Source organism: Bos grunniens, chromosome 10 (genome assembly GCF_055505025.1).
Source record: "Bos grunniens cultivar Pamir isolate PY7600 chromosome 10, Bosgru_T2T1.0, whole genome shotgun sequence".
Classification (NCBI taxonomy): Eukaryota; Metazoa; Chordata; class Mammalia; order Artiodactyla; family Bovidae; genus Bos; species Bos grunniens.
In genome coordinates this window covers 67,289,683-67,313,732 of record NC_141174.1, presented here as the reverse complement: position 1 = coordinate 67,313,732, position 24,050 = coordinate 67,289,683, and the positions used below count along the sequence as shown (strand labels likewise).

At 55.1% G+C, this 24,050-nt stretch overlaps 1 protein-coding gene across 5 annotated transcripts; it reads left to right on the top strand.

Moving 5' to 3' along the window:
* The first annotated feature begins 402 nt into the window (after positions 1-402).
* On the top strand, positions 403-23,447 carry BAHD1 (bromo adjacent homology domain containing 1). 5 transcript variants are annotated; one of them, XM_086321914.1, is made up of 7 exons: positions 403-535; positions 14,599-16,041; positions 17,995-18,374; positions 19,325-19,484; positions 19,882-19,958; positions 20,686-20,786; positions 21,255-23,447. In XM_086321914.1, the coding sequence occupies exons 2-7, from the start codon at positions 14,613-14,615 to the stop codon at positions 21,442-21,444; spliced, it is 2,337 nt and encodes a 778-aa protein (XP_086178040.1). In that variant the 5' UTR covers positions 403-535; positions 14,599-14,612; the 3' UTR covers positions 21,445-23,447. The 5 variants fall into 5 exon arrangements, with proteins under 5 accessions (XP_086178040.1, XP_086178041.1, XP_086178037.1 ...); XM_086321915.1 differs by having other exon boundaries at positions 17,992-18,374; positions 20,695-20,786; XM_086321911.1 differs by having other exon boundaries at positions 17,992-18,374.
* Positions 23,448-24,050: the final 603 nt, after the last annotated feature.

Here is a 24,050-nt window from a genome sequence, read left to right as displayed (position 1 = left end):
GCACCGCCTCCCCCGGCCGCCTCGTGCTGCCCCCTGCGTTGGGACGACCGACCCACGGTTCTGATTGGTTGGAGACCGGGAGGGGGAGCCGAGGGCCGGATTGGCTGGCGGGGCCAGCGCAGGGCGGGGCGGCTGATTGGCGGAGCTGGCAGAGGGGCGCGCTGCTGATTGGCTGGGGACGAGGAAGCAGGAAGGAGGGCGGCGGAGGCTCAGCTCTCGGGGAGTTTGTGGGGGAACCGCGAGCGGCGTAGCGGATCCCGGAGCCCGGCCCCCGCCGCCCGCCCGTCCGGCTGCCTGCCCCGCCCGTCCGGCCCCCGCGGTCCGCCCGCCCCGGCCAGGCGCGCCCGCCCCCCCGACGGCCCCGCCCGGCTGCGGCCCCCGCTCCGCCCGCCCGGCCCCGGCCCCCAGGAGGAGGCGCTGACGCAGCAGCGTGGAGCCCGGGAATTGAGCGCCCCCGGGGGGTTCCAGCCGCCGGATTCCAGCCCGGCCGGGGCCTGCGGGCGCCCAGAGCCGCGCCGTCCGCGCCGCCGTCCCGGTGAGATAGGGGCCTCGGTCGAGGAGGGGGGAAGGGGCGAGCGGGCGGGCGGGAGCAAACGAGGGAGGCAGACGAGTGAAGGGGAGAGGACCGGTCGCCCGTCAGCGCGCCCCACCGAGCGCGCAGCGCCGCCGCCCCCGCCAGCCCGGGAAGGGACGGACGGACGGACGACGCGAAGCAGGTGCGGCCGCCCGCTCGCTCGCGCCGCCTCTCTCCCCCGGGTCCGGCGCCACGGTCCCGCCATCGGGGAGCGCGGAGCGCCTCGAGGTGACAGCCCCCGGGGGCCGCCCGCTTCGCAGGCCGGGGGCGGGGTGGGTGGCGGCCGCCGGGTGGCAGCTTGGCCGGGTGGCGGCGGCGCGGGCGTCCCGGGCCGCGGAGGGCGGGAGGACGCCGGTCGTTTCTTGGCCTCGGCGGAGCCGGCTCGCCTCCGAGTGCGCGGGCGGCGAGGCCCCCACCCCCCCTGTGCCCCCTCCCCCCATCGCGGTCCCTGAGGCAAGGGGCCGCGGCCGGGGGCGGCGCCGCGGGATCTCCCGCACAGGGTGGGGGGCGCCCTCCCGCGCTGGGAGCTGACCGGTTATTGCTGGATGGGGGAGCAGGGGATGGGGGCCACGCCAGGGCGGGGGGTAGTATAGACTCGACCTGATCGGACTGGGAGGAAGGGAGGCGCCGAAGAAGGAAAGGAACCGGTTCGAGAAGCGATTGTGGGCCGCGGGAGGCCCGGCGAGGACCGTGCGGAGCGGCGGCCGAGTCCGAGGTGGGGCGGGGGGATCGAAGTTGTCAGACCGCCTCCAAGTGACAGCGGGACCCAGTGCTCGCGGCCGGGCCTGGCCCTGCCCTGCCCGCCTCGCCGCCTCTTCTCCGGGGCCGGGGGCCGGGTCAGGTCGGGCCCGAGGGGCCCGCTTGGCGGCGAAGCGCCGGACAAAGGCGGCGCCGGAGCGGGCGCAGGTGGTGGCGTCGGGGAGGGGAGCGGGTCCGAGCCACCCACCCCGAGGGGCGGGCGACCGGGCCGGACTCTGCCCCGGGGATTGCGGGGGCCGGGGCGACCGCCGGGAGGAGCTGCGGCACTGGCTCACTATTCCAGTCTCGGATCGACTTGCTGTTTTGGAAAGAGTGGGGTCGAGCCAGTGGGGCAGAGGTGGGGGTGTGCACGCGGTGGGCTTGGCCAGTGGCGACCCGGTTGCTGGACTTGCCCAAGAAACAGTTCGGTGAGGAGCTCTCGAGCCTGCCAGGAATGAGGTGTTTCAGCGAGAGGAGTCTGCCCAAAAGGTTAATCCCACTTGGGACATCTCCTAGTGTCCTGTTGTCACTAGTCTTAAGAGAGCAGAAGACCAGTTGGACTGGGGACTAGGAGATACCTCCCAGAAGTGCTCCTGGACAACCGTCTTCAGCACTTTTCTTTAGCGAAAGAAGGTACTCACAGAGAGAAAGGAGAAGCTGAGTTGAGGCAGGAATTTAATGATTAAGTTTAAAAGGTTTCCTATCCCCTGAGAGACTTTCCTCCCACCCTTTCCACGCCCGTGCCTTCTGAAAAAGAGTGAAAAGGGCCCTAGAGAGACCGTGTGTTCTGGAGGAACACCACTGTCCTTGACCAACTAGAGGACATTTGGGAACCAGTGGCTTAAGCCGTGAGCCCCTTTTGTCCCACCAGTGACCAAGCTGGGTGCTGTTTTTCCAGTTGTAAAAACCCACTCAGAGTTCCTGTGCTCTATCTTGTGATCCCATATTTAATGGAAGAGTTGGGACCACAAAAACAGACTCAGGGTGTTTAGAGTGTAGACTTTTGTTAAAAATCCGGGTCCCACCGGGGGAAGGTTTTGATGATGAGCTGCTCCCAGCTGTGGTTGAGTGTAATCCCTCTTTGGGAAAGCAGCCTGTCACCCCTGCTTAGTCTGAGCATGGAGTTAATTCATGGCCACCCTCTGTCCCTCTCCCCAGGAGGGTCTAGACCCCAGCCTGGGTGGAGTTGAGGCTTGTGGGAAAGAAAGGGAGGTATTACCTCATGCAGGAGACTTAAAGTTTTTTTCTGAGGGAATTTAATTGTATGTCTAAGATCCAGAGGATGATGAAGCATCTCAAGGTCTTTGTGTCTTCTGTGGGGCTACCCAGTGTGCATGTGATTCTTCTGGGGGCATCAGAAGGGGGTGACCTGCTCTGGCCACCAGAACAGAAAGGAGAATGGCCAAAACAATGGTTCCCTCTTTGGCTGTCTGGCAGGAGACTTACGCAAGTCAGATCAAGTAGTTAAGAGTTTGCTCTGTAGAATTTAGCCAGTGAAGAGTTTCTCTCCTTTCTATCTCCCTCTCTTTCTTCCTTTCTGTTGCTCTGCTGTTCCCATGTCAGGCCTATGTTGTTGTCATGGCCTTCCTTTCCCTCCTGTTTGCACTGGCCCTTCTGATCCATTTCCGTACACAGCTGCTAGATCATTCTTCATAAAGCACTCCTTCCCCCATGTCACTCCCCTACCCACAAACTTACAGTGACTCCCCGTTTCCTGCAGTCTCATCCTGGACAGTGTCCCTTAAGGCTTTCCCCTAGCCCTGATGTGCTGAGCAGGTTTATCACCGTGCATCTTTGCTCCTCTTGACTTCCCCAGTTGTCCCCAGTTAAGAGTCCCTTGCTGCCTCCTTCTCCTGCCTGAACCCTACTCATTCTTCATTTCAGACCACTCCAGGCTAGCGTTGCTTGCCTCTGAGATTGTGACCCTGGGTTTTATAACATGGCATCCTCTTGAGTGCTTTTGTCCGTTGGAAGTTTCTTAAGGATAAGGACAGTATGAGTATTAAACCTGTGTGTGTGTGAGTATTCCAGGATTTGTGATACAGTGCTGTGCATGTCATTTTTATTGAATGAATAAAAGCAGTTGACTGCTTAGTTGAGTGGGAGCAGAGGGGAAACCTTCCCTTCTGTTTCCCCAGAACTCCAGAGAGTATGGAGTCCTCGGTGGTTTCCGACCTTTTCTGCCTAAGGCACATACATAGGGTGTGTTTGGGGTGCTTTAGCATGGGGAGCAAATGATTGCTTCTGATTTTCCAGCTGGTGAAGAGTCTGTCCTGTGGATTGCTCACATGACACCATATAGACATGAATTGGAAAAGGGCTGTAATCCTGTTTTCCTCCTACCTCACCAGGCCATTCTCCCCACCCGGCTTTGCTGCTCTTATGCAATTTTCCTTGTTGTCCATGCTAAATGAATCCATATGTTTTATCTCTTCTCAATCCTGGGTGTAAATAGGGGAGAAAACGCGATGCTGAGAGCAGAAGAGAAAGATTCCTGGTCTGGCCTGTGAATGGGGCTTTGGGGACTGATGTTGGAGATGTTTATAGGGGCATCGCTAACATGGGAGGCATGATCGGCCCCACACTGGACCCATCAGAAAGGACAGCTATGATCCCAGCTCTCTCGGAACTTCCATTTTTTGTTTACTACCAACCCTGGACCATGGGGAGATGGGAGAGGGGACTGGTGACTGGTTTGAGTCTAAACAGTGGAAAAAATAAATTCTGCATCCACCCCCTTTCCCCCAAACCTCCCTTTTGTGCCCCAGTTTGATGATTAATGGACCAGCATTTCCCTTCTAAGCGGGAAAGCCACCCCTCACAGTTGCCATGGCAATGCAGACCGCTCCCCCGTCAATTAAAAAAAAAAAATCCGTACTAGTTCTCTCCTCCTTGCTTCTACAGTAGCAGGAGACAGGCTACCTCTGAATGAATCTCCTGGCCTCTCTTCTCAGCTGCTCAGGCTGTTTTCTCTGTGTGTCCTAAAACACAGCCCTTCCTCTTTTCTGAGGTTCGTCTGAGTTTCTTCACTCTGAACAAATCTTGCCCCTCTTAAATCCAGCAGCCCATGGAACACTTTTACAAAGAAGCAGAGAAATTTTCTGCCTTTTTATTCATCCACAATGTAGATTAAAAACCAGAAAGAACCTTCTATCTTTTCCTTTGGGGTTAAAAAAAATCCCTCCACACCATCTCTGGTTTGTAGAGGCTTAAGTTCGGGAGCATTTTGACATCCTTAAAGGAAGTTTCAGTAAACCTGGAAGGGATTCAACCTTCAACATGAGTAGTTCACATTGGAGTTCTATGGGGATTTTCGATTTATTTATTTTCATTTCTCTCCACCTCTCCGTCCCAGCACTCAGGAAGACTTGTGTGTTTTCATTTTTATCTGTTCTTACTCCTCTTGGCCTTGCTCCGGCAACATCTGGCCTGAGCGCCCTGTCGCAAGGTGAGTCATTAAAGAGGGAAAAAAAAAAATCTTAAGGGGAAAAAGTTGAGAGGCAGCCTGTGTCAAACTAAAGCTGCCAGTTGAAGCTGCCGGGTTTATGGAGCATTATACGAACAGCCCCAACATTAAAGGGCCTCCGTTTTATGAATGGGTTGTGAGGAATGTAAATAAGGCAGCATCTCTCAATGGGGAAGCATTTTACATAAGCAGTACTACCCTGGCCCAAGCATTTATGGGAATTTGCTAGCATAGTCTGGCAGGACTCACTTCCTTTGTGAACTTGCCATTGTGCTGGGGACTTTGTAGGGACAAGAAGAGTGCGCTTGGACACGGAGGGCAGCCCCAGCACTCTGCTCTGCGGGTCCCCAGCTTTGATGGGCCACCTCACCCTGAGAAGATGGAGTCAAGAGCCTGTAGTGATTAGAAGCGTAGGCTTCCGGGGCCTGGGGTCCTGAGATTCTGCAGGTTCCCGCTTCATCTTCAGGCTGCTTCGACCTCCAAGGAACAAGGGACAGGGAGGTCCTGGGTGATGAAATCCTGCTCGGTTTTATGGGAGGCACCTAACTGGAGTAAAATAGACTGGTTTGAATTTCAGCTCCTTTATGTTTCCCCTGCCCACCTCCTGGTTCTGCCACTAATGAGCAGTAAACCAGCTAATAGGGAGAAGGGAGGAAGAGCAGCAGCAGTTGGGGGTGCTGCAGGCTGCCTGCTCAGGGCCAGGCAAGTGCCCTTCGCTCCACTGAGCTGGCTTTGCAGAGTGGCTGAGCACTAGCCTGGCCCTGGGGTTCCAATGGAGGGATTGCTGTCCTGCCCTAGGCAACTTGGTCTAGAAGCTGAGGGTCTGAGGATTGTGGGTTTGGTGAGCAGGCCTCAGGGCAAAGTCATGTCCAGGACTTTGTGTCATGTCCTGGGAAGGATTTTCATCCAGATTCCATTTTTCCCAGTGAGAAACACCTGCAAAGTTGTGTGGTTATTAACCTGACTCAGCCTCCCACCAAATAATAATAATAAAAATGACACTACCCTTGAGATAGATCCTCTGCAAGCATCAGGAGTAAAAGAATGGCTTTTTCTCTCAGCCTCCCTGAGGTTTGAAACAGGAACTTATTTCTGAGGCACCATAATAACCAAGTTACCTGGACAAAAAAATGACAAGTAACTCGTCTTAGTTAACAGGATCAAGCCAGGCAGAAACTCAGGGTCTACATGTTTTGGTGTGTTGCTGCCTCTGTGATGCCCAGGTCTCATCTGGAGCGGTGCTGACCACCCTTAGTTCCTCCCATCTTCAAAGCCTGTTTAGGCCTTACCCTCCTTAGATGCAGCTCTCAGTTTCCTCCATGAAGAGGAGAGGGGTGGCCCACACTTAAGCCCTTCTCCAACTGCAGCTGAGTGTCTAAAAGTGTCTGGAGAAAATTCAGTTTGTTAATCACGTTTTCATCTGGTCAGATGGTTCAGAGGTGTATTATTATTGGCCATGCCATGTGACTTTAGTCCTCCAACCAGGATTTGAACCCCAGCCCGGCAGTGAAAGCATCATGTCCTAACTGCTGGACCGCCAGGGAATGCCGTAGAGTTGAATTCTTAGTTTTTAGAGGATCTTTGTAGATAACACAGGAAAGGTATTAGGGTGCTGCTTGATGCCAGGATATTGTGATGTGTATTTCAGAATGGAAGATGGAGTCAGGTTTGGCAAGCCTGTCTCAGTATTGGGGGCGGAGCTGTTCTCTGCCTGGAGGGTTTCACACAGTTTGGACAGAGTGTAGAAAAAATTGTAAAATAGATGAAATGACTGTAAGAGATGATCATCAGGGAGAATTGGAAGGACTTGAATTTATTCAGCCCAAAGAGGTAGCCAAGAGGTCAGGTAATATGTCTTTGAATATTAAGATGGCTGATTGGAGTGTGATGACCAAATTTCAGTCTTCATTGCAGTTCATGCTGGAGATTTCATTTGATTCAAGAGACGTGGTTAGATGTGGGGGGGGCGGGGGCGGACTCTAGATTCTTTTCCTAGATTTACTGTAAAATCAAGAAAACCTGTCTTTGCAGCCCCTACCCCTTTCAAGGATATAAAATGGGTTTGTTTTAGAAGTGCATCTAAGAACATACTGAGAACCTTGAGTAGACTTTTCTGTAATAACAGTCTGTAAAATTATGTATATGTTCCCTGACCAGTACATAGATGCCATTTAATTGTAGTACATCTTCAATTCCTTTGTTGTGAAAAATCAGGAAAAACTAATAATGTGTTAATGCCAATACTTAAAACAGCTCAGAAAAGCAAAATTGCACATGCAGGATTATTGGCCTGTGACTCAGCAGCCATCCTGTGTTGCGGTTCGGGGCGTGGACTTGGGGACTGACACCAGCCGCCCTGCCTCCACCCTTGATGGTGCGGGAGTGTGGGCAAGTTCTCTTACCTCTCTGTGCTTCTGTTTTCTCCTTGCTAGGATGAAATGATAACAGCCCCCAGGGGGTGGGGAGTGGCAAGGATGAATGAGAGTGATGGTGACTATAAGATGTGGAATGAGAGAAATAGTCTCCCGAGATAGCTGGGCAGGTTGGGAGAGAGAAGGATGGTAGTGGAAGAAGGTTGTGCTGTGTAACATGAGAGAATTCCTAAAGTAGCCCATTGAACTGTGGATTACACTGAAGAGGCATGGTGGACTCCTGGGGATGAGGGAGAGCTTTGAGGTCAGAGTTTCTTGTCCTGGGCTCCAAGTGGTGCCATCAGTCTAGGGTAGAAATGTTATATGAAGGGAAGCAGGTGGGCAGCTAGATCTTCATTTGTTCAGCAAGCTCTTAATAAGCCCTATGGATGAGATTTACTGGTAAGGAAGGCAGACCCTGCCTGTCCTGGTAGAGCTTGCATAATGGGAGTGGCACTAAACACTTAGTTAATTAGTGAGATATTCAGGTTAGGTGCCTGTAACTCTAGTAGGGGCTGCCTGTGGTTCTGTTGGTGTTGGCGGAATGTTGGGAAGGCCTGGTCTTGGGTCTTGTTCCCCACGGCTGTTTCGTTCAGGAGGTCAGCACTTCGCTGGGAAGCCCGAGGGCAGAACTCCCATGTTGGCCTGGTTGGCCAGTTTCTTCATTCAAGATACTAGATAGCACCTCTGGTCTTGGCAAGCCATCTTAGACATCTAAGTTATTGGTTCCTGGAGTGTCCTGGTGGTTGAACCAGCCACATATCCTTTGCCATTCCTGGGCAAGTGCCTGGAGCAAGCTAATGAGCTGTTGTGTTTTATGGAGAACAGGGCATCAGTTCTTGAGGCTTCCTCCTGGTGGGCCTGTTGCTGAGCCTTGAGGCTCTGTGGCCCTGTTCCTGCTGTATCTCTTCAGCACTTTCACCGCCAGGAACAAATAGGTCCTGCCCCAGCGGGAGATTTGCTTCTGGCAGGGGACTGAGTCTGAGAGGGGGAGGGTCTGCAGGAGACTTAGCCCAGAGCTCCACTGTCCCTCAGCCTGGAATAATCCTGTATGGAGCCAGTGGTGGGCAGTCTGGGGAAAGTTGCCTTTGTCTCCTGCCCTTTGCAAATGTTTGTGAAGCAAATTTTCTAGACTGCTACCCATTTCCCACTGGGCTTGGTACACCTGGCATGAAGTAGCCCCTCAGGAAGAAGCTGGAAGTCCTGGCTCGGGTGTGCCCTCTGGGAAGCTGCCTTGGAGCTGAGCTCTCTCCACTGAGCTCTGAGCACTCTGCCACAGCCCTCTCACACACTCTTGTCCTCTGTCTTCCTACCGGCTCAAGCTCCAGTTTCTCAGTTTCGCATTTTTTCATTTCATTTTTGCATTTCCAGTCTGTTTTGCATTTTTCTTCAGCTCTTTGCCTGATAACTTGACACGTAGGGGGCAAGAATGAGCTTGTGTTGATCGCCATTGTTGTATACCATTCTTATTTACCGGGTGCTCACAACTCTGCTGTGTCGATAAGGAAACCAGGGTTCGTGAAGTTCAAGCTGTTCGTTGATCAAGCCCACTTGGGATTAGTGGCGGCATAAAGTGGCTTCTAGCCCTGTGTGGGTCTCACCTCGCTGAGTTGTGGCGAGGGGCCAGCAAAATGTTGGCCGAATGAGCAAAGGTCACAAGAGGTGCCATGTGCCTGGGCATGAGTGGCGGGCGCTCTGGCTTAGCTAGACCGACACCTGCCCTGGGAGGTCTGCCTGGTGCACACTGGAGCAGGGCACCTGAAAGAAACTAGGGGAAGGCAAGTCGCCTTTGGCAAGGACTTGTGCCTTTAAAAGAAAGCCTCTAAAGACTAGTTTTGTATTGCATGTGATTACCTTCTAATTTGTCAGATTTGAGTTTCTTAGAGCAGAGCACTGAGATATGACTAAATACAATGCTCTCTGCCCACTGTCCAAGCTCAGGGGGCTGTGTGTATAGATTGACTTCTAGATCCAAGGGGTAGGTCTTGTCTGCCTTACTCTCAGCCCCCTCCCTGCAGGAGGGGCCTTGCCCTAAGACTAGGAACTGACTGTTTCCAGTGAGAAAGAGGAGATTCCACCTATTCTACTGTTCCTGTATTCCTGTGTGTGCATGCTAAGTCGCTCAGTCATGTCTGACTCTTTTGCAACCCTATGGACTGTAGCCTGCCAGGCTTCTCTGCCCATGGGATTCTCCAGACAAGAACACTGGAATGGGTTGCCATGGTCTCCTCCAGGGAAATCTTCCCAACCCATGGATTGAACCATCGTCTCTTACATATCCTGCATTGACAGGCGGGTTCTTTACCAGTCGGATACGGATCAACTTAGCACACACGTGCATGACATCTGACTTTGTGTCCAGAGCCAGAAGTTCTTGGAGGTTCTGGACACCTGTGTGTCTGGGCGCTCCTGTAGGGAGGGTCAGAGTGAACAGGAGTAGCCAACGCTGGGGCTGTGGGACTGGGCTGGTTGCCACACTGGACCCTGTGTCTGGTAGGGGTGGACGTTTCCTGTACCACTGCTCCCACCTCTCTGGGCTTTTGGGAGCCCCCAGTGTGAATTGTGAGGAGCAGGTGGTCTGACAGACCGGAGATAGGCTTGGTGCCTCCAGGCCAGGTGAACCCAGCTCCTCAGATGGTCTCCAGACCCCGGGGGCAGCCTATAAAACCAGCCGCATCCAGACGAGTCAGGCCAGTTCCCTTTGGTCGGCCGCAGCACTTCCTGCCCAGGTGTTTGTAGGAGCCCAGCCTGACTGCAGAGTGAATCGAGTACCCACAGCAAGTGAGGCTGAATGGGCACCAGGGAGGCCTTCTCTCCTCAGGGGCAGAACCCTGGGGCTTGAGCTCTGAGCTGCCAGAGCTAAGACTTCTGCTCTCTCTGGGTGCCTGTGCTGAAGCCACAGTCAGATGGTGGCAGCAGGCAGTGCATGCTCTCTGACCCCATCCCCTGGGTCTTTAGCATCTGAAGATCTCGCCTTTCTTGTTTCTTGGAGGCCTGGAGCAGTTGTTGAGGGTCTGTGGGATACAGTTTCTGCCCCTGCCGTCTCGCTGCATTGTAAACTGAGCCCCTCGCAGTTCACCTCACACTGGGTCTTTCTTGGGAAAGCAGTGGCACTGCCGTGTTCCCTGGGGTGGACTCTCAGGGGTTTTCAGTGGAACAGTTGCAGGGCAGGGTTCAGATGCAGGCTGCATTTTCAGATTTCTCACCACCCCCGCTGGCTCTGGACTCCTGGCGTGGGGATTTGAGGGCCACGGCTGGGCTGCCCTCCCCTGTCTGTGGGATCCCCAGGATGTTGGCCTGCCGGGTTCCTACTCTGCTTGGCTCCTGCGTGGTGACTAGTATCATTCTCACCAGCACTCTTAAGTAAGGTTCCTTCTGATGTGTCTCTTTGGGATGAGAAATCTGAAGTTCAGCAAATTTAAGTAAGTTATTCATGATGGGCAGACTTGGCATTTAAATCCAGGTCTACCTGACTTAAAGCTTTGGTTTTTTCCATTTTACCAGCTCTGGGGGATTCAAGAGAAATCAGCTGCATCTTTATCTGGCTTTATCACAAGAATTTCGGCAGCTTCACCTCTCTGTTTTTCTATGAAATAACATCAGCTGAGTTTAAAAGAACAGTAGCTTGCCTTTGTGCTTTTGCTGCTTTTCTTTTCTGATAGAAGCTTCAAGAAACTCAGTGTCCATGAAAAAGTATTATTCCTTTGAGAGGTGGGGATTATTCCAAAAGAGATTGCAGAGGTGGGCAGTGCTTAGCTTGGTGCCAGCTGCGTGGCTTTAGGTGTAATTGTAGGGAGGTGGCTTGGGACAGGGCCTTTCTTGACCCTCACCTAAGGGGCCACCTGGTCAGCTCTTGCCTAAGACCCCCCCCTCAAGTACTCCCTCCCGTTAAGAATAAACCAAAAAGACTGAAAGCCAAAATTTAAAGTGTAGTGGTAAGAGAAGTTTCAGGAAGAGCACTGGGGGGGACATGGGTCCTGAACCCCTAAGGGTGAGGTGGGGGTGTGGTCTAGAGCCGGGTAATTTAGGGAGACCTACTGGCAGGGTTGAGGGCCACTTTCCAACCCAGTGCAGTCTCTGCAGGAGTGAAGCAGACTTGATCTGCTCATTCAGGCCCCCACCTCCCTCCTCCTTTCCCCTCTGGTGCCTGTGGCCCATCTCCTCCAGGCCTTTGACCTGCTCTCAGACACAGTACCTTGGGGTGTGCGCCACCTGGCCTAGTGGGTGGTGGAGGCTGGGTATAAGGTGCTGCTACAGTTTGAGGGCAAACTCCCCTTTTTCTGTTTCTGTGGAGATAACTTCACCCAGCCAGGCAGACTTGTGATTTTGGATTCAACTTGTGATTCAATGTGTCTTCGGCTCTGAGGACCACCAGCCGGCCACTGTGCTTCATGGCAGCTGTCAGACTGGTTTTCTTCAGTGACAGCTTGCTTGACATGGTCTCGGCAAGCTGTAATATGCCCTAGGGAGTCTCTCCTAGGAACCTTCTCCCAAGGGGGCCCAGACTACCTGTCCCTGGGAGGACAGGGCTTCCCAAAGAAGAGGAAGGTAGTCCGAGAACCTAGGCACCCTGGTGGTGTGTTGGCAGTGGTAGGAAGTTCCTGGTCTGTAAGTGGGAGAGACAGACGACAGGGGGCTTGGCAGGGCTGGAAGGGAAACCAAGCTTTCCTGGTTCAATGGGATCTTCCCCCATTGAGCTAGGCCCCCCTGCAGGTTAGAGGGGCCGTGGCAGGCTGGGCGCCCCCTCCAACCAGCCCCACCCAGGGAAAAGCTGCTGCCGAAGTTCTCACACGTCCATCTGGCTTCAAAGCATGACTCACTCTCTTCAGCCTGGAGTGAGTGTGGTAGGCAGCAGAGACCCCAGCCTCTCCTGGGGGGTTGTGGGGGAGTGCCGTGGCTGCCTTAGGCACCACATGAGAGCTGGGAGTTGTTCTGCGGGTGACAAGATTTGGCAGATTCAGGGGAGGCTTGCAGGAGGCCTTTATGCTTGATTTGGAAATGTGACTTGCACCCTGTGATTTAGAGGCTTCCCTGGAGCGTTAGCCTCAGGGACAGTGAGTGTCCCTGAGGGACTGGAGGGCTGAGAGGGAGATGTAAGAGTGAATCCTCTGCAGGAAACAAGTTCTCAGGTTCTGGGGACAGCTCCAGGAAGTGGAAGGCTCCTCTCCTAATCTTTCATGTTAGGAGGGAAAGACTGAGTGGGACCAAGTATCCCAGAATCCCTGGGCCATCCATGCATGTGGCCGGTCTACCAGCCAACTAGGGGTGGAGAACAGACCAAGTCCTTCCTCGGTCTGCTAAGAATTCTTCATTGACCAGACTTGAAAACACCTCCCTCTGTTCGCTTTCCGTTTCTCATCTACCCCTCCTTATTCTGCACTTAGTGTCAATGTCCTTAAAGGCCAGGTGACCTCAGCCTTGGCCACCAGCCATTCCCAGGCTAATTGCTGTAGTAACCTGGGGCCTGTTGAGGGGCTTTGGCCCCTGCTCAGCTGTGTGATCTGTTCTCTGTTCTCCAGGCCTTTTGGGAGTGGAGGAGGCCTGGGTGCGGACTTGTCCAGGAAGTACGGATGTCTCTCCTTGTTCTTGCTTCTTCATCTCCGCACAGGGGTGCCCTGCCAGTGAGGGAAGGGCCTAGGGTTGTAAGCACCTGGGATGCTTTTGAAGGTGAAATGAGGCATTGCTAATAAGCGTGCTGAGCAATCAGGGATGGGTGGTCCCCCTGATGAGAAGCAAGAAAGAGTCTTAGGGAGCCTAGCAGATGCCTGGAATTTTTCAGGAGCACTGCAGTCTGTGCTTCAGGAATGAATGGATTTGCCTTCTGTGACTCTCTGTCCTGCCTGGGGCCTGGTCTCTGGATATGCAGGTCCCCGCACGTGGCCAGAGCAATGCCTGGCATGCTGCCTCCCTTTTCCAGTTTTCCAAGTTCGTTCTCAGGGGTGAGGGAAACCCACGCTGCCCTCAGCCTGGTTTTCGAAGCACTGTTTCTCGGCTAGCCTGGCTTATCTCTGGAGAGAAGAGACCCAGTGATCCCAGACACTGGCCCAAGGCCACAGGAGTTACTGGAAGGGCTCAGGACTTGGGATTTTCAGGGTTAAATCCTGGCCCTGCAGCGACTGCTCCCAGCTCCTCTTGTGGAGTGAGAGTGAATAACAATAGCAGTAGGGAAATTAAGCTGAAAAGCCGGAGTGGGGTCGCAGAATGCTGGCGAGGGCAGAGCCCAGTCTGACACCTTACTTGGCATCACCTTGCTTTGTTGGAGTATAGGTAGAGAGTGAACAGACCACCACCTGGGGAAGGGCCGGGGAGGCACCCGCCCACCCCGCCCCTCAGTTCTTCAGTGGCTATGCCATGCCAGCTTCCTGCACACAGCCTACTTTTTCATTTAGGAGGAGACTCAGGGGGGCCCAGGTATGTGGGAGGTGGGGGTATCTGCCATGCACATTTAGGGGGTGATGCCTGGTCATGGGCATTGTCCTGGGGCTCTAGGTTTCCAGTGATTCTCTCCTCCATCCTGCCCCTTTCTGGCATCTTGCCTACCTGGAGGGAGTCCTGATAAAAAGAGCTGGACTAACATGGCTGAGCGGCTTTGTCCCCTGAGTCAGTTCTTCCCTTTGGTACTTTCTTTTCCCAGCTCTTGGTGGCTGGTGGGCTTTTAAGGTTGTACCACAGGTCTAGAGTGTGGTCCGTGGGTCTCCTACCTGGGAACCCTGGCCCCAACCTTACTGCCATCCCTCCCCCAGGTACTGGGCTGTTTGGAATCTGAACTAAGGTGGGGCTGGCTCCAGGGGCTGGGTGACAGGCCTTCATCCTTCAGGGGGCTTTGCAGCAATACCCAGGTTATGGCCATCCACTGTACTTGCCAGGCAGGTGTCCTCACAGACTAGACCTGGCGTTCTCCACAGCCCAGCAGGCAGGTTCCTCATCTCAGCTTCTCACTGTCCATCTCCTTATCCTCCTTGGACAATCTCCGAGGCCCCAGGAAGGGGGAGGGATTGATAGTATCTTTGAGGGACTAGATGGACTCCCACCACCCAAGCTCCTATCCTGCTTCAGTGTCTCAGAGTCTCTTCCTGTCCTGTGATGAATATCCAGTGGGAGAAAAACAGGTGGAAACAGCTGCATATTTTGTCCCCAGCCTTTTCTGTCTTCTGACTCTGGGTTTGCATTGCGCCATAGGCTCCCCAGGTGCTTGGTTCAGAGGAAAGTGGGGTAGCCAGTCCATGCACAGCTGCTGGTAGCCTGACCCCACTAGACTTTTGCACTCTGGAAGAGGGGTCCTAAGAAAATCCAGGCTGGAAATGCAGTGAGGGTAGGCCAGAGTTATTGCAGCGGATGCTGGAAGGGCTTCAGTGGGGAAGAAGGCAGACCAGGACAGGCTTCTCTCATTGCCTGTTTCTGTCCTGCAGGTTGGAGATACTCCATGACACACACTCGGAGGAAGTCTCTTCCCATGCTGAGTTCAGGCCCCACAGGCCACCAGGAGCCCCTGCAAATGGAAGGCAGCAGTGTGGAGCAGCGGGCAGAGGGCATGGAGCCAGGTCCTCCTGAGAGCCCGGAGCATCTTACAGGGCGCCGCAAGAACTACCCACTGCGGAAGCGCCCGTTAGTTCCCGAGAAGCCCAAGACCTGCAAAGTGCTGCTGACCCGCCTGGAGAATGTGGCTGGTCCACGGAGCGCAGATGAGGCTGATGAGCTGCCCCCCGACTTGCCCAAGCCTCCTAGCCCAACCCCATCCAGCGAGGACACTGCCCTCTCACAGCCCCGCAAGCGGCGCCTGGCCTCCCTCAATGCCGAGGCCCTCAATAACCTGCTGCTGGAGCGGGAGGAGACCAGCAGCCTGGTGGGCACTCGCCGCAGCCGAGGAGGAGACCCCCACCGCAGCCGGGACCGTGACCGGGCTACTGGAGGCTGGGCCTCCTCTAAGAAGCGGCCCCGGCTTGGGAACCTCGGAGAAGGAAGTCGGGACCTGTCTCCAGAGCCGGCACCGGATGAAGGGGCCCGCAGAGATGGTGATCCAACTCCCAAGAGACTGGCCAGCCTGAATGCAGCTGCCTTCCTGAAGCTGAGCCAGGAGCGGGAGCTCCCCCTGCGGCCGCCTCGTGCCCACCCTGAAGCAGATGGGCACTCTGCGGAGCCACCAGCACCCAAGGGCCTGAGGCCTAAGTGGGCCAAGGTCAACAGCAAGAACTATCCCAAGGCCCGACAGGGGGCTGGCAGCTCTGGGGAGGCTGCAGGCCCACCCGGCTGGCAAGGGTGCCCCGAGGAGCCTTGGCCATCTTCCCCGCCTCGTGGGCCAGCCAGCCAGCCACTTTACCAGCCCCTGAGCAAGGCTCTGGAGAGCCCCTTAGGGCTGCGCCCACAGCTGCCCCTGCTGATGGGGGGCCAGGCAGCCCTGAAGCCGGAGCCTGGGCGCCCAGGCGAGGAGTCACCTGCCCCCAAGCAGGAACTGCACCAGCCCTCGTTCCCCACACCGCAACTCTCCCCGCTCCCGATGCCTGGCAACCCTGCTGACTACAATGGCCTGTATGGTCGGCCTGAGCTCACCGCATTGGGCAACTTCTATCTGTACTGCAGCCAAGACAGGCTGCAGTGTGGGGGCTACTCTTCCTGCCCCATGCTCCCTGAGGGCAAGCTGTCCCCAGTGGCTGCACCTAACGAGGGGCTTCTCTTGGCTCCAAGCTCAGTGCCTGCAGGCACCCCTTTCCAGCACCCTCCATGGGGTTCTCGCTATTGCTCCGACGAGGATACTGGAGCGAATGGCTACAGTATCTGTGAAATGTTGTCCACGTCTCTTACCCACATCGGCACTACCTGTGGCGGCTGCCCCTACAAAATGCCTTTTGCAGCAGGTATGCCTTCCCAGAGGTGGGGTATCTCAGGGCATCTCTGAGATGCGGTGTTCCAGGAGAGTGGGCCGTGGACTGGGGTGGGGTGTCTTGGCATCTACAACTGCATGGGAAGGCAAGGGGTTTTGAGAAGGGCGGATTCCCCTGATTTTGTGCGATCAGCCTAGGAAATTCCCAGGAAAGAGGCCCATGTTTAGTTCTCAGCAGCCCTGCTGTGTCCCCGCTGTCTGTAGAGGTTTTTCACCTTGGCAGTTGGCAGCGCTGTGGTGGTAGAAAGGGCGAGGACAGTCTCTCCTGCCTCCCCACTGGGATACCCATTCTTAGACTTTGAGTAGCAAGATAGATGTTGAAATTAGCACTTGTGCCATATTGTTCCCATGTCCCTTTTGCCTTTCTTGAGGAAAACTAGAATTCATTACTTCCCAGGAACCCAGACCATCTGCTTGCCAACCAAGTGCAGTATCCATGGGAGGGATGGTGGATACAGGCCTGGTAGGTGGTGCCAGCTGTATTAGGGTAGTTTCATCCTGGCCGTACAGGCCTTGAAAGAGAAGTAATGCTCAGACTTAGTATTACCTTGCTAGGTGTGGACCAGGTGGGTACACCCGGAGAACAGACAGGCTGCTGCTGGGGCCTCTGGCTTTGGTGTGTACCTTCTCAGCAAGATCAGACAACTGAGAGCTCATGCTGTAGCTGATGAGACAGCCCTAAGTGATCTCTCTGCCCCCAAACTGGCAGGAGTGTCTTCACATGCCTCTCCAGGCTCCCTTCTGGGTGGAAATGACATGACCAGAGCCATGCTGGCCAGGATGTCTGCTATGCTGCTGGTGAAGTGAGGGGCCATGCCTTCTCAGGGCTTTCTGCCTTCTCCTCCACAGCCCTTCTCGAAGGGGTCTATAAAACAACTTAATAGACCGCTTGACTCTCGCCAGACTGGTTGTTTCAGGTTCTGGCGTGAGTAGGAGCTCTGGAGAAATGAGAACAGGCTGCTTCTTAGGCTTTTATTTCTCTTCTGTACCACTCCCTAAGTTTAGTCACCTAACCCGTGGGACCCAAGACCCTTAGCCCTTTGCCCTGGGACACCGGTAAGTACCATGTGCCAGGTGCTTGTTCTTGGTGCTTTATATATTGGAGGCCATACAGCATGTTAATTGAGCACAGACTCTGTGGCCAGACTGAAATGTTCTCCCCAGCCACGTGATCGATCGTGTGACAAACCAGTAACTGCTCTGTGTCTCAGTTTCCTTAATTGTAAAAGGAGAGTAGTGGCACCCACCTCCTGGGCTTGTTGTGAGGATGAGATGAGTTGATAGAAAAATGCCTAGGACATACTACATGATACTTGAAATGACTGCTTTTGTGGCAAGGCACTGAGAGGTAAAGTGACTTGCCTGAGGTCACACAGCTGGCGAGTGGCAGATCAGGGACTCACATCCTCATCTAGCTTCAGATCCCCTGTTCCCAATCACTGTGGAGGCCTTTAGAAAAGGAATATTAAGTCAGAGCTAGAGATGCTATTCCCATTCTACTTCTTTCAGGCTAGAAGCGGAGATGGAGATGGCTATGGGCCAGTCTCCCAAGGTCAAGGAAAACCATTGGCAGTCCCTGATCATCTACCTTAAGGGCCTCTGACCCCACCTGCCACTGCATTGGCCTTGGGTTCACACTTAGAATTAAGATGGAAGCAGGCTTCCCTGATAGCTCAGTTGGTAAAGAATCCGCCTGCAATGCGGGAGACCTGGGTTCAGTCCCTGGGTTGGGAAGATCCCCTGGAGAAGGGAAAGGCTATCCACTCCAGTATTCTGGCCTGGAGAATTCCACGGACTGTATAGTCCATGGGGTCGCAGAGTCAGACACAACTGAACAACTTTCACTTTCAGGCTGTGAAAGCAGAGGTGCTGCGGATTCACTGCTTGTCCTTACCTGCCTTGATTCCCTCTCTCATTTTCCCAGAAGGCTGCAGATCCCTGGGCCAGCTGGAATTTCCTCTCCCGGCAGCCGGCCACCCTGCCTCACCTGCCCACCCCCTCCTGGGGTGCCCTGTGCCCAGCGTGCCACCTGCAGCAGAGCCCGTCCCCCATCTTCAGACACCCACCTCGGAGCCCCAGACAGTAGCCCGTGCGTGCCCTCAGAGCGCCAAGCCTCCTAGTGGCTCCAAGTCAGGTCTGCGCACGGGCTCCAGCTGTAGGCACACTGCGCGGAGCAAGGCCGCCCGCAGGCCCAGCCACCCCAAGCAGCCTCGCGTCCAGCGCCCACGCCCCCGCCGCCGTCGCCGCCGCCGCACTAATGGCTGGGTGCCCGTCGGGGCTGCCTGCGAGAAGGCCGTCTATGTCTTGGTGAGCGCCAGCTCCCAGCCGATGGGGAGAAGGGAGGGTGGTGGCAGGGACACAGGACCTGCAGTGAGGTGGATCCCAGCCACCCCTGTCTCTGGCCACTCTGAGAGGTGACAAGGGGTTCCAGCTCAGTTTTACCCTGGGGAAGTGATCACACTGGCCCATCCTGCTCCCCCAGCCCCTCCTGACCCGGTGCCCTGTGCCTTGGGGAGTCAGGGAATACACAGTCAGTCACAGCTGGTGGCTTCCATCTCCATCACTGACTCTCAGAGAGGCCTCCTGATGAGTCTTCACCTCTCTTCCTGGATTGTAAAGTAGAGGACTTCCCTGGAGACTTTTTGGATAAGTATGTACAGTGGAAATGGGGATAAGCATAGGAAATTAGTGACACAGGAATGTCTGGGATGATGAGAAGAATGTTGGCTAAAATGTATTGAGCACTTCTGAGGGGCCAGGACTGAGTGAAATTTTTGCATGCATTATCCGCTTTCATCCCCGCCACTGCCCTGTGAGGTACGCCGCACTCTGTGGTCCTGTAACTACCCTCATTTGAAGACAGGCTTAGCAGTAGATTAAATAATTTGCCCAAGGCTTCGCCACTTACCGTGGTGGTTTAAGAGTCAAAGTCAGACTGTCCATTAGGAAACTTGAGGACCGCCCGGTGCTGGGGGCTTGGAGCGCGAAAGCCGGCTGTCAGGGGTCAGGTGTTCAGACACAGCCCCAGAAGTTTCGAGTCACTCTCTTACCTCTGCTCTCGTTTATCGCCCTTTCTCCCACTCTGCCCCGAAAGCCAGGCTCAGGGAGGAGGGGACAGAGCGCTCACTGCTTTTGTAGTCTGCTGTCCTCAGTGGTTTGAGTGCTCTGAGGAGATCACAGAGGGAAACGATGTCATTCCCTCCCCGTGCTGAGTGTGGCCCCACAAGCCTTGTTTGTGTCACTGGGTTGTTGCTCAGGATGAACCGGAACCAGCCATCCGAAAGAGCTACCAGGCAGTGGAGCGGCATGGAGAGACGATCCGAGTCCGGGACACTGTCCTGCTCAAGTCAGGCCCTCGGAAGACGTCCACACCTTATGTGGCCAAGATCTCTGCCCTCTGGGAGAACCCCGAATCAGGTACCCCCTGCCTAGAGTTCAGCCGGGCACTAGTGTCCCGCATTCTTAGCAGAGTCTGCCTCCCTCTAAGCCAACGTCTGTCTGTTGCTCAGGGCTGCAGACAGCCTTGGGCTGGGCTTGGATCAGCTCATTAACCTTTGCAGCTATCAGGGACCGGGCACCCGTCACCCTGCCTCACCTGTCAGTGCCTTTTTCTCCTTCCTCCACGCCTAACAGCATTCTCAGCCACTGAGTTACCAGACTTGGCCCAAGGCAGGGGATGGGGTGGCCAGAGCTCACAGGATTGGCCCAGGCTTTGAAGTTGGATGAGCCTCCAGGGCAGGTGGCCAGCCCGCCTGCCCATCTCAGTCATTCTGGAGTTGTCAGCTCAAGCCCTGATTGCTTCTGTTTCCCTCAGGAGAGCTGATGATGAGCCTCTTGTGGTATTACAGACCAGAGCACTTACAGGGTGGCCGTAGTCCCAGCATGCACGAGGTGAGCTACCTGGTGGCGGGGAGGCAGGGGCATGGAGAGTATGGTATGGGGCAGCAGCCTGGCTGGTCTGGTCCCTGGACTTGTCACCTTGGACACAGAGAACCTGGGGAAGGGCCTGAGTTGTAGCCTCTTTTGCTAACACTGCCTAGTTCATGTTTCAGTGGGTCTTTTGTCCTGAAAGGCGGGGCAGAAAGGGGCCCCCTAAGGCAGGGGGTGCCAGAATGGGAACAAGTATATACGTCCTCCTGGTGACAGGAAGGGGGAGTGCACACCTTTAGTGTCTGCAGCGTGAGAGGGAGGGGAGGGAACACTCTCCAGACACACCTGGGTATCTCCCAAGCCCTGCACTCGGAGAGGTGATGCCATCTGGGTGTCGTTGCTCCACCCCCAGACTGGACTCCCTTTTGCTCTTTTTCCCCTTGCTGGGACCTTTTTCCTCTAACCGGGAGGATGTGCACAGTTGTTGGGGGTCAGGAGGCTGATGTCAGTCAGGGGCCGGAGTAGGCACCTGGCTCCTCCTGAGAAGGACAGGACCTAGGAGGAATGCCCTGGGCTGTTTGATGAAAACGGTTAGGCTGAAATTCCAGGGAAGCTCCTTGGCTTCCTGGGCACTAGCTGGAGTTAATCTATTTCTGGTCAGGAGTCCCAGCAGAGTTCATGTCCATCTTGCTCTTGGAGTTAGGTGCTTCCCACCCTGGTAGCCAACCTCCTTCTGTCTCCCCTTGAGCCTTTGCAGAATGAAGTCTTTGCATCGCGACATCAAGACCAGAACAGTGTAGCCTGCATCGAAGAGAAGTGCTATGTGCTGACCTTTGCTGAGTACTGCAGGTGGGTGGCGCCCTGTACCTCTGGCTTGCCTCTCCCCTCAGACTCCCCAGACTATTCGTGGGTTGCCTGTGATCCCCAAGGGGATTTGACTCATTGGACCTGACCTCCTAGAACTTTTTTCCAGTCTGCTTCCATCATCTGATTTTTATAGGAAAAAAATAAAATTGTTCCCGTTTTGAGGCAGAGTGAATTGGGACAGAGTTTCAGGGGTGGGGATGGTCACAATACTGCTGTCAGAAGGAAATCAAGGAGAATTGGCAGGTGTTTGGTAGGGAGGTTCGGTAGGTGTGGGTCCCCAGTGACCAAGAAGATGGAGTGGTGGTTGGCAGAGAGGGCATAAACCCCAGGACAGGAATGGAGGCAGCAGCTGCCCTTGTGGAGGTGGGAGGGGATGTCCAGCTCTCTGGGCAGGGTAGGGAAGGAACTGGTTTTCCTGCTAAGACAGCTGTGAATGGTGTGTCACTGCAGATTCTGTGCCATGGCCAAGCGCCGGGGCGAGGGGCTCCCCAGCCGAAAGACAGCACTGGTGCCCCCATCTGTGGACTACTCCACCCCACCACACCGCACAGTGCCCGAGGACACGGACCCTGAGCTGGTGTTTCTTTGCCGCCATGTTTATGACTTCCGCCATGGCCGCATCCTCAAGAACCCCCAGTAGCCTCCTCACACCCATGCTGGGGCTGCCCATGGGCAAATGGGGCTCAGGGCAGGGGGCACTGCTTGAAGCACAGCACTTGGTTAAGGGGCCACAGGAGCTCAAGGTGGCTGGCCTGTGGTTCTCTTGTGGGGGAGGGCAGGGGCCCCTGTGGGATTGGGCCCCATGGGAGGGAAGGGGAGGCCAGGGTATAAGAAAAGCATCAGAACCTTCAGCTTGGCCCAGGGTGCCTCTCTGGGGCCCATGGGCAGAGGCTCCTAAAGAAGCAGTCTTCCCTGAGGCTGGGCCAAGCCTGAGGGGCATGGGCCCTGGAGGGACTGGGGGAAGGTCCTTCAGGAACCATGCCCTTCTTTATCCTCCCCTGGGCCCTTCAAGGGGGCATGGGAGCCAGCTTTACCTCACCCACTGTGACCCGCTGCCTCCCCATTAGCCTGGGACCAGGCTCTCCCAGATTCTAGCACAGCTCCGAGCCCATTCCTTTGAGACCTGGAGAGCCAGTGTCTGGCTCCCAGAGCGTTGACTTTCTCTTCCTGGACTTGGGGCCTTTCTCCGGCATTCCTCCTTTGCCCTTGCAGTAGCCCTTGGTGCTGGGACAAGTTACCAGCCCTCACAGTCATGGGTGTGGCCCCCTCGTGGGAGTCAGCTTCCTGTCCACCTCCTGGTGAAGGCCACCCAGCAGGTCTGGCTGCCCAGAAGTTAACTGATTAACGCGGGCTTTGTCATGTCTGGGAGAGCAGAAGGGAGCTGGGAGGGGGTGGGGGCAGGGGGCAAGGAAAATTGCTACCTGATTTATTGAAGACTTCTCCTCTTGCCTTACACTTGGAGGTTCTAGGAAACCTCTTGCAGAACTTCACACATGACTCTTCAAGCCACACCCACCTGAAATCAAACCAAAGGAGTGCTGTGGCTCCCTTTGCCTCTGACACCCCTTTCCCTAGTCTTTTGTAGATTGCACTAATTTACATCCCAGCAAGAATCAACACTGTATCAGTCCACAGACCTGCTGAGCTGCAGCCACTCACTCTAGGAGCTAAGGACCTGCATTTTTAGTTTGTTCCTGTTGCCAAGGGGCCCTGTTCTCACCTCATGCCGCTCCCCAGAGTAGATTAGGAGGCTCAGCCCCCTGCTGTCCTTGCCAGGACTAGGCCCTGGCCCTGGGGCACTTTGTGGGGGCTGGAGCAGCCTGGTTCTTTCCTATTTGTACCAAAGAGGAGCCTGACGGGGAGAGGGAGCGTGGCTTGGGCCTGGCGCTGGGCGCATGCTCAGCAGTTCTGCAGGGTACCACCTTGGGGACAGGAGCCAAGGAGGGCAGCACTGGGTCCCCCTCCCCTAGAGAGGGGCAGACACGGACCCCACAGGCTGAGGAGGTGGCACTGGGTGAGGACGGTTGGGCAGAAGCTGGAGAGGGAGGTGGAAGCAAACCCTGAGGGCACACCCAGCAGTCCCCAGCCCTGCCCTGTCCCTGAGCAGATGGCTCCTCCTGATTAGTCACCAGGCTCAGGTGAGGCCTGGACCATTCAGAGGTGAATTCACACATGGGAAACCCAATCTCAAACCCCAAGGGAAGAAACTTGGGTCCCTTCTTACTGAATAAGCTGTTTGGAGGAAAACATCAGTCAAGGAGGGTGGGGGAGTAAGAGAGGGTGGCAGAGTGGGAGCTGCTAAGGAGCCCAGCCTCACCCAGCGGGAGGTCAGGCCTCCTCCAGGGAGGTGGGGTCCACTGCCCAGAACTTAAATGCTTTTGAATCTCTTAGATGTGGAAATATTTTTCAAACCTGAAAATGCAGCTGGTAGAATTTCAGTGGAAGCATAATTCATGTAAAATATATTTTAGTTGATATTTTGTAAAATGCACTTTTTGTGTGTGTCGACCCTGGTTTCTCAGATCTGTATTTCAGTGTTTACAAGGGAGGGAGGACCTTTCCTCACCTCCCTTTTGACAGAGATTAGAAGTACTTCTTTAAGAAAAAAATAAATTTGAGAAATTGTATTAATTTAGAAAAGGACCATTTTCTGCGTGTCCTGTCATCTTTTTGTGTGTGGGCTCACACAGAGGGGCTCACTCCTCTTTATTTTGGTGGGGCTCCTTCCATTGCAGTGCAGGGACTCATTGAGGCCAATAAGCCAAGAGCACAGGAAAGGGGAGGGCGGGTGGAGAGCAGCATGAGGAGAAGACACAGGGACTGGCAACTTGGAGTTGACTTCTTCGCGTCGCAGTAGCTGAAGCCACCTGCCTGGGTGAGGGAAATCCTTGGGTCGCCAGTTCTCACCTGGCTGGTGACCTGGGAACTCGCCTCCAAGTGGTTGCATGGTGAAGATACTACTTCATCACCTTCGGTCATGCCCCTGGAGAACTGGTCAGCAGAAGCTGTTTGAGGGCCTTGGCATCTTGCAGCTGTCACTCATGAGGAATTGAAGGCCACATCATGAGGCAAGGAGTCAAACCTGGACCATTGGTTCAGTCAATCCAGCCCTCGCCCCAAAGCCTCAGTGTTGACTCTGTCCAAGGTGGGCCGTCGTCTAAGGCTAGGGGTGTTCCCTGGAGGCAGTTAATGCTGCTTAGCCGTCTGCTGCGTTTTGTAAGCACGTCTGGGTAGGTGCATTTCCAT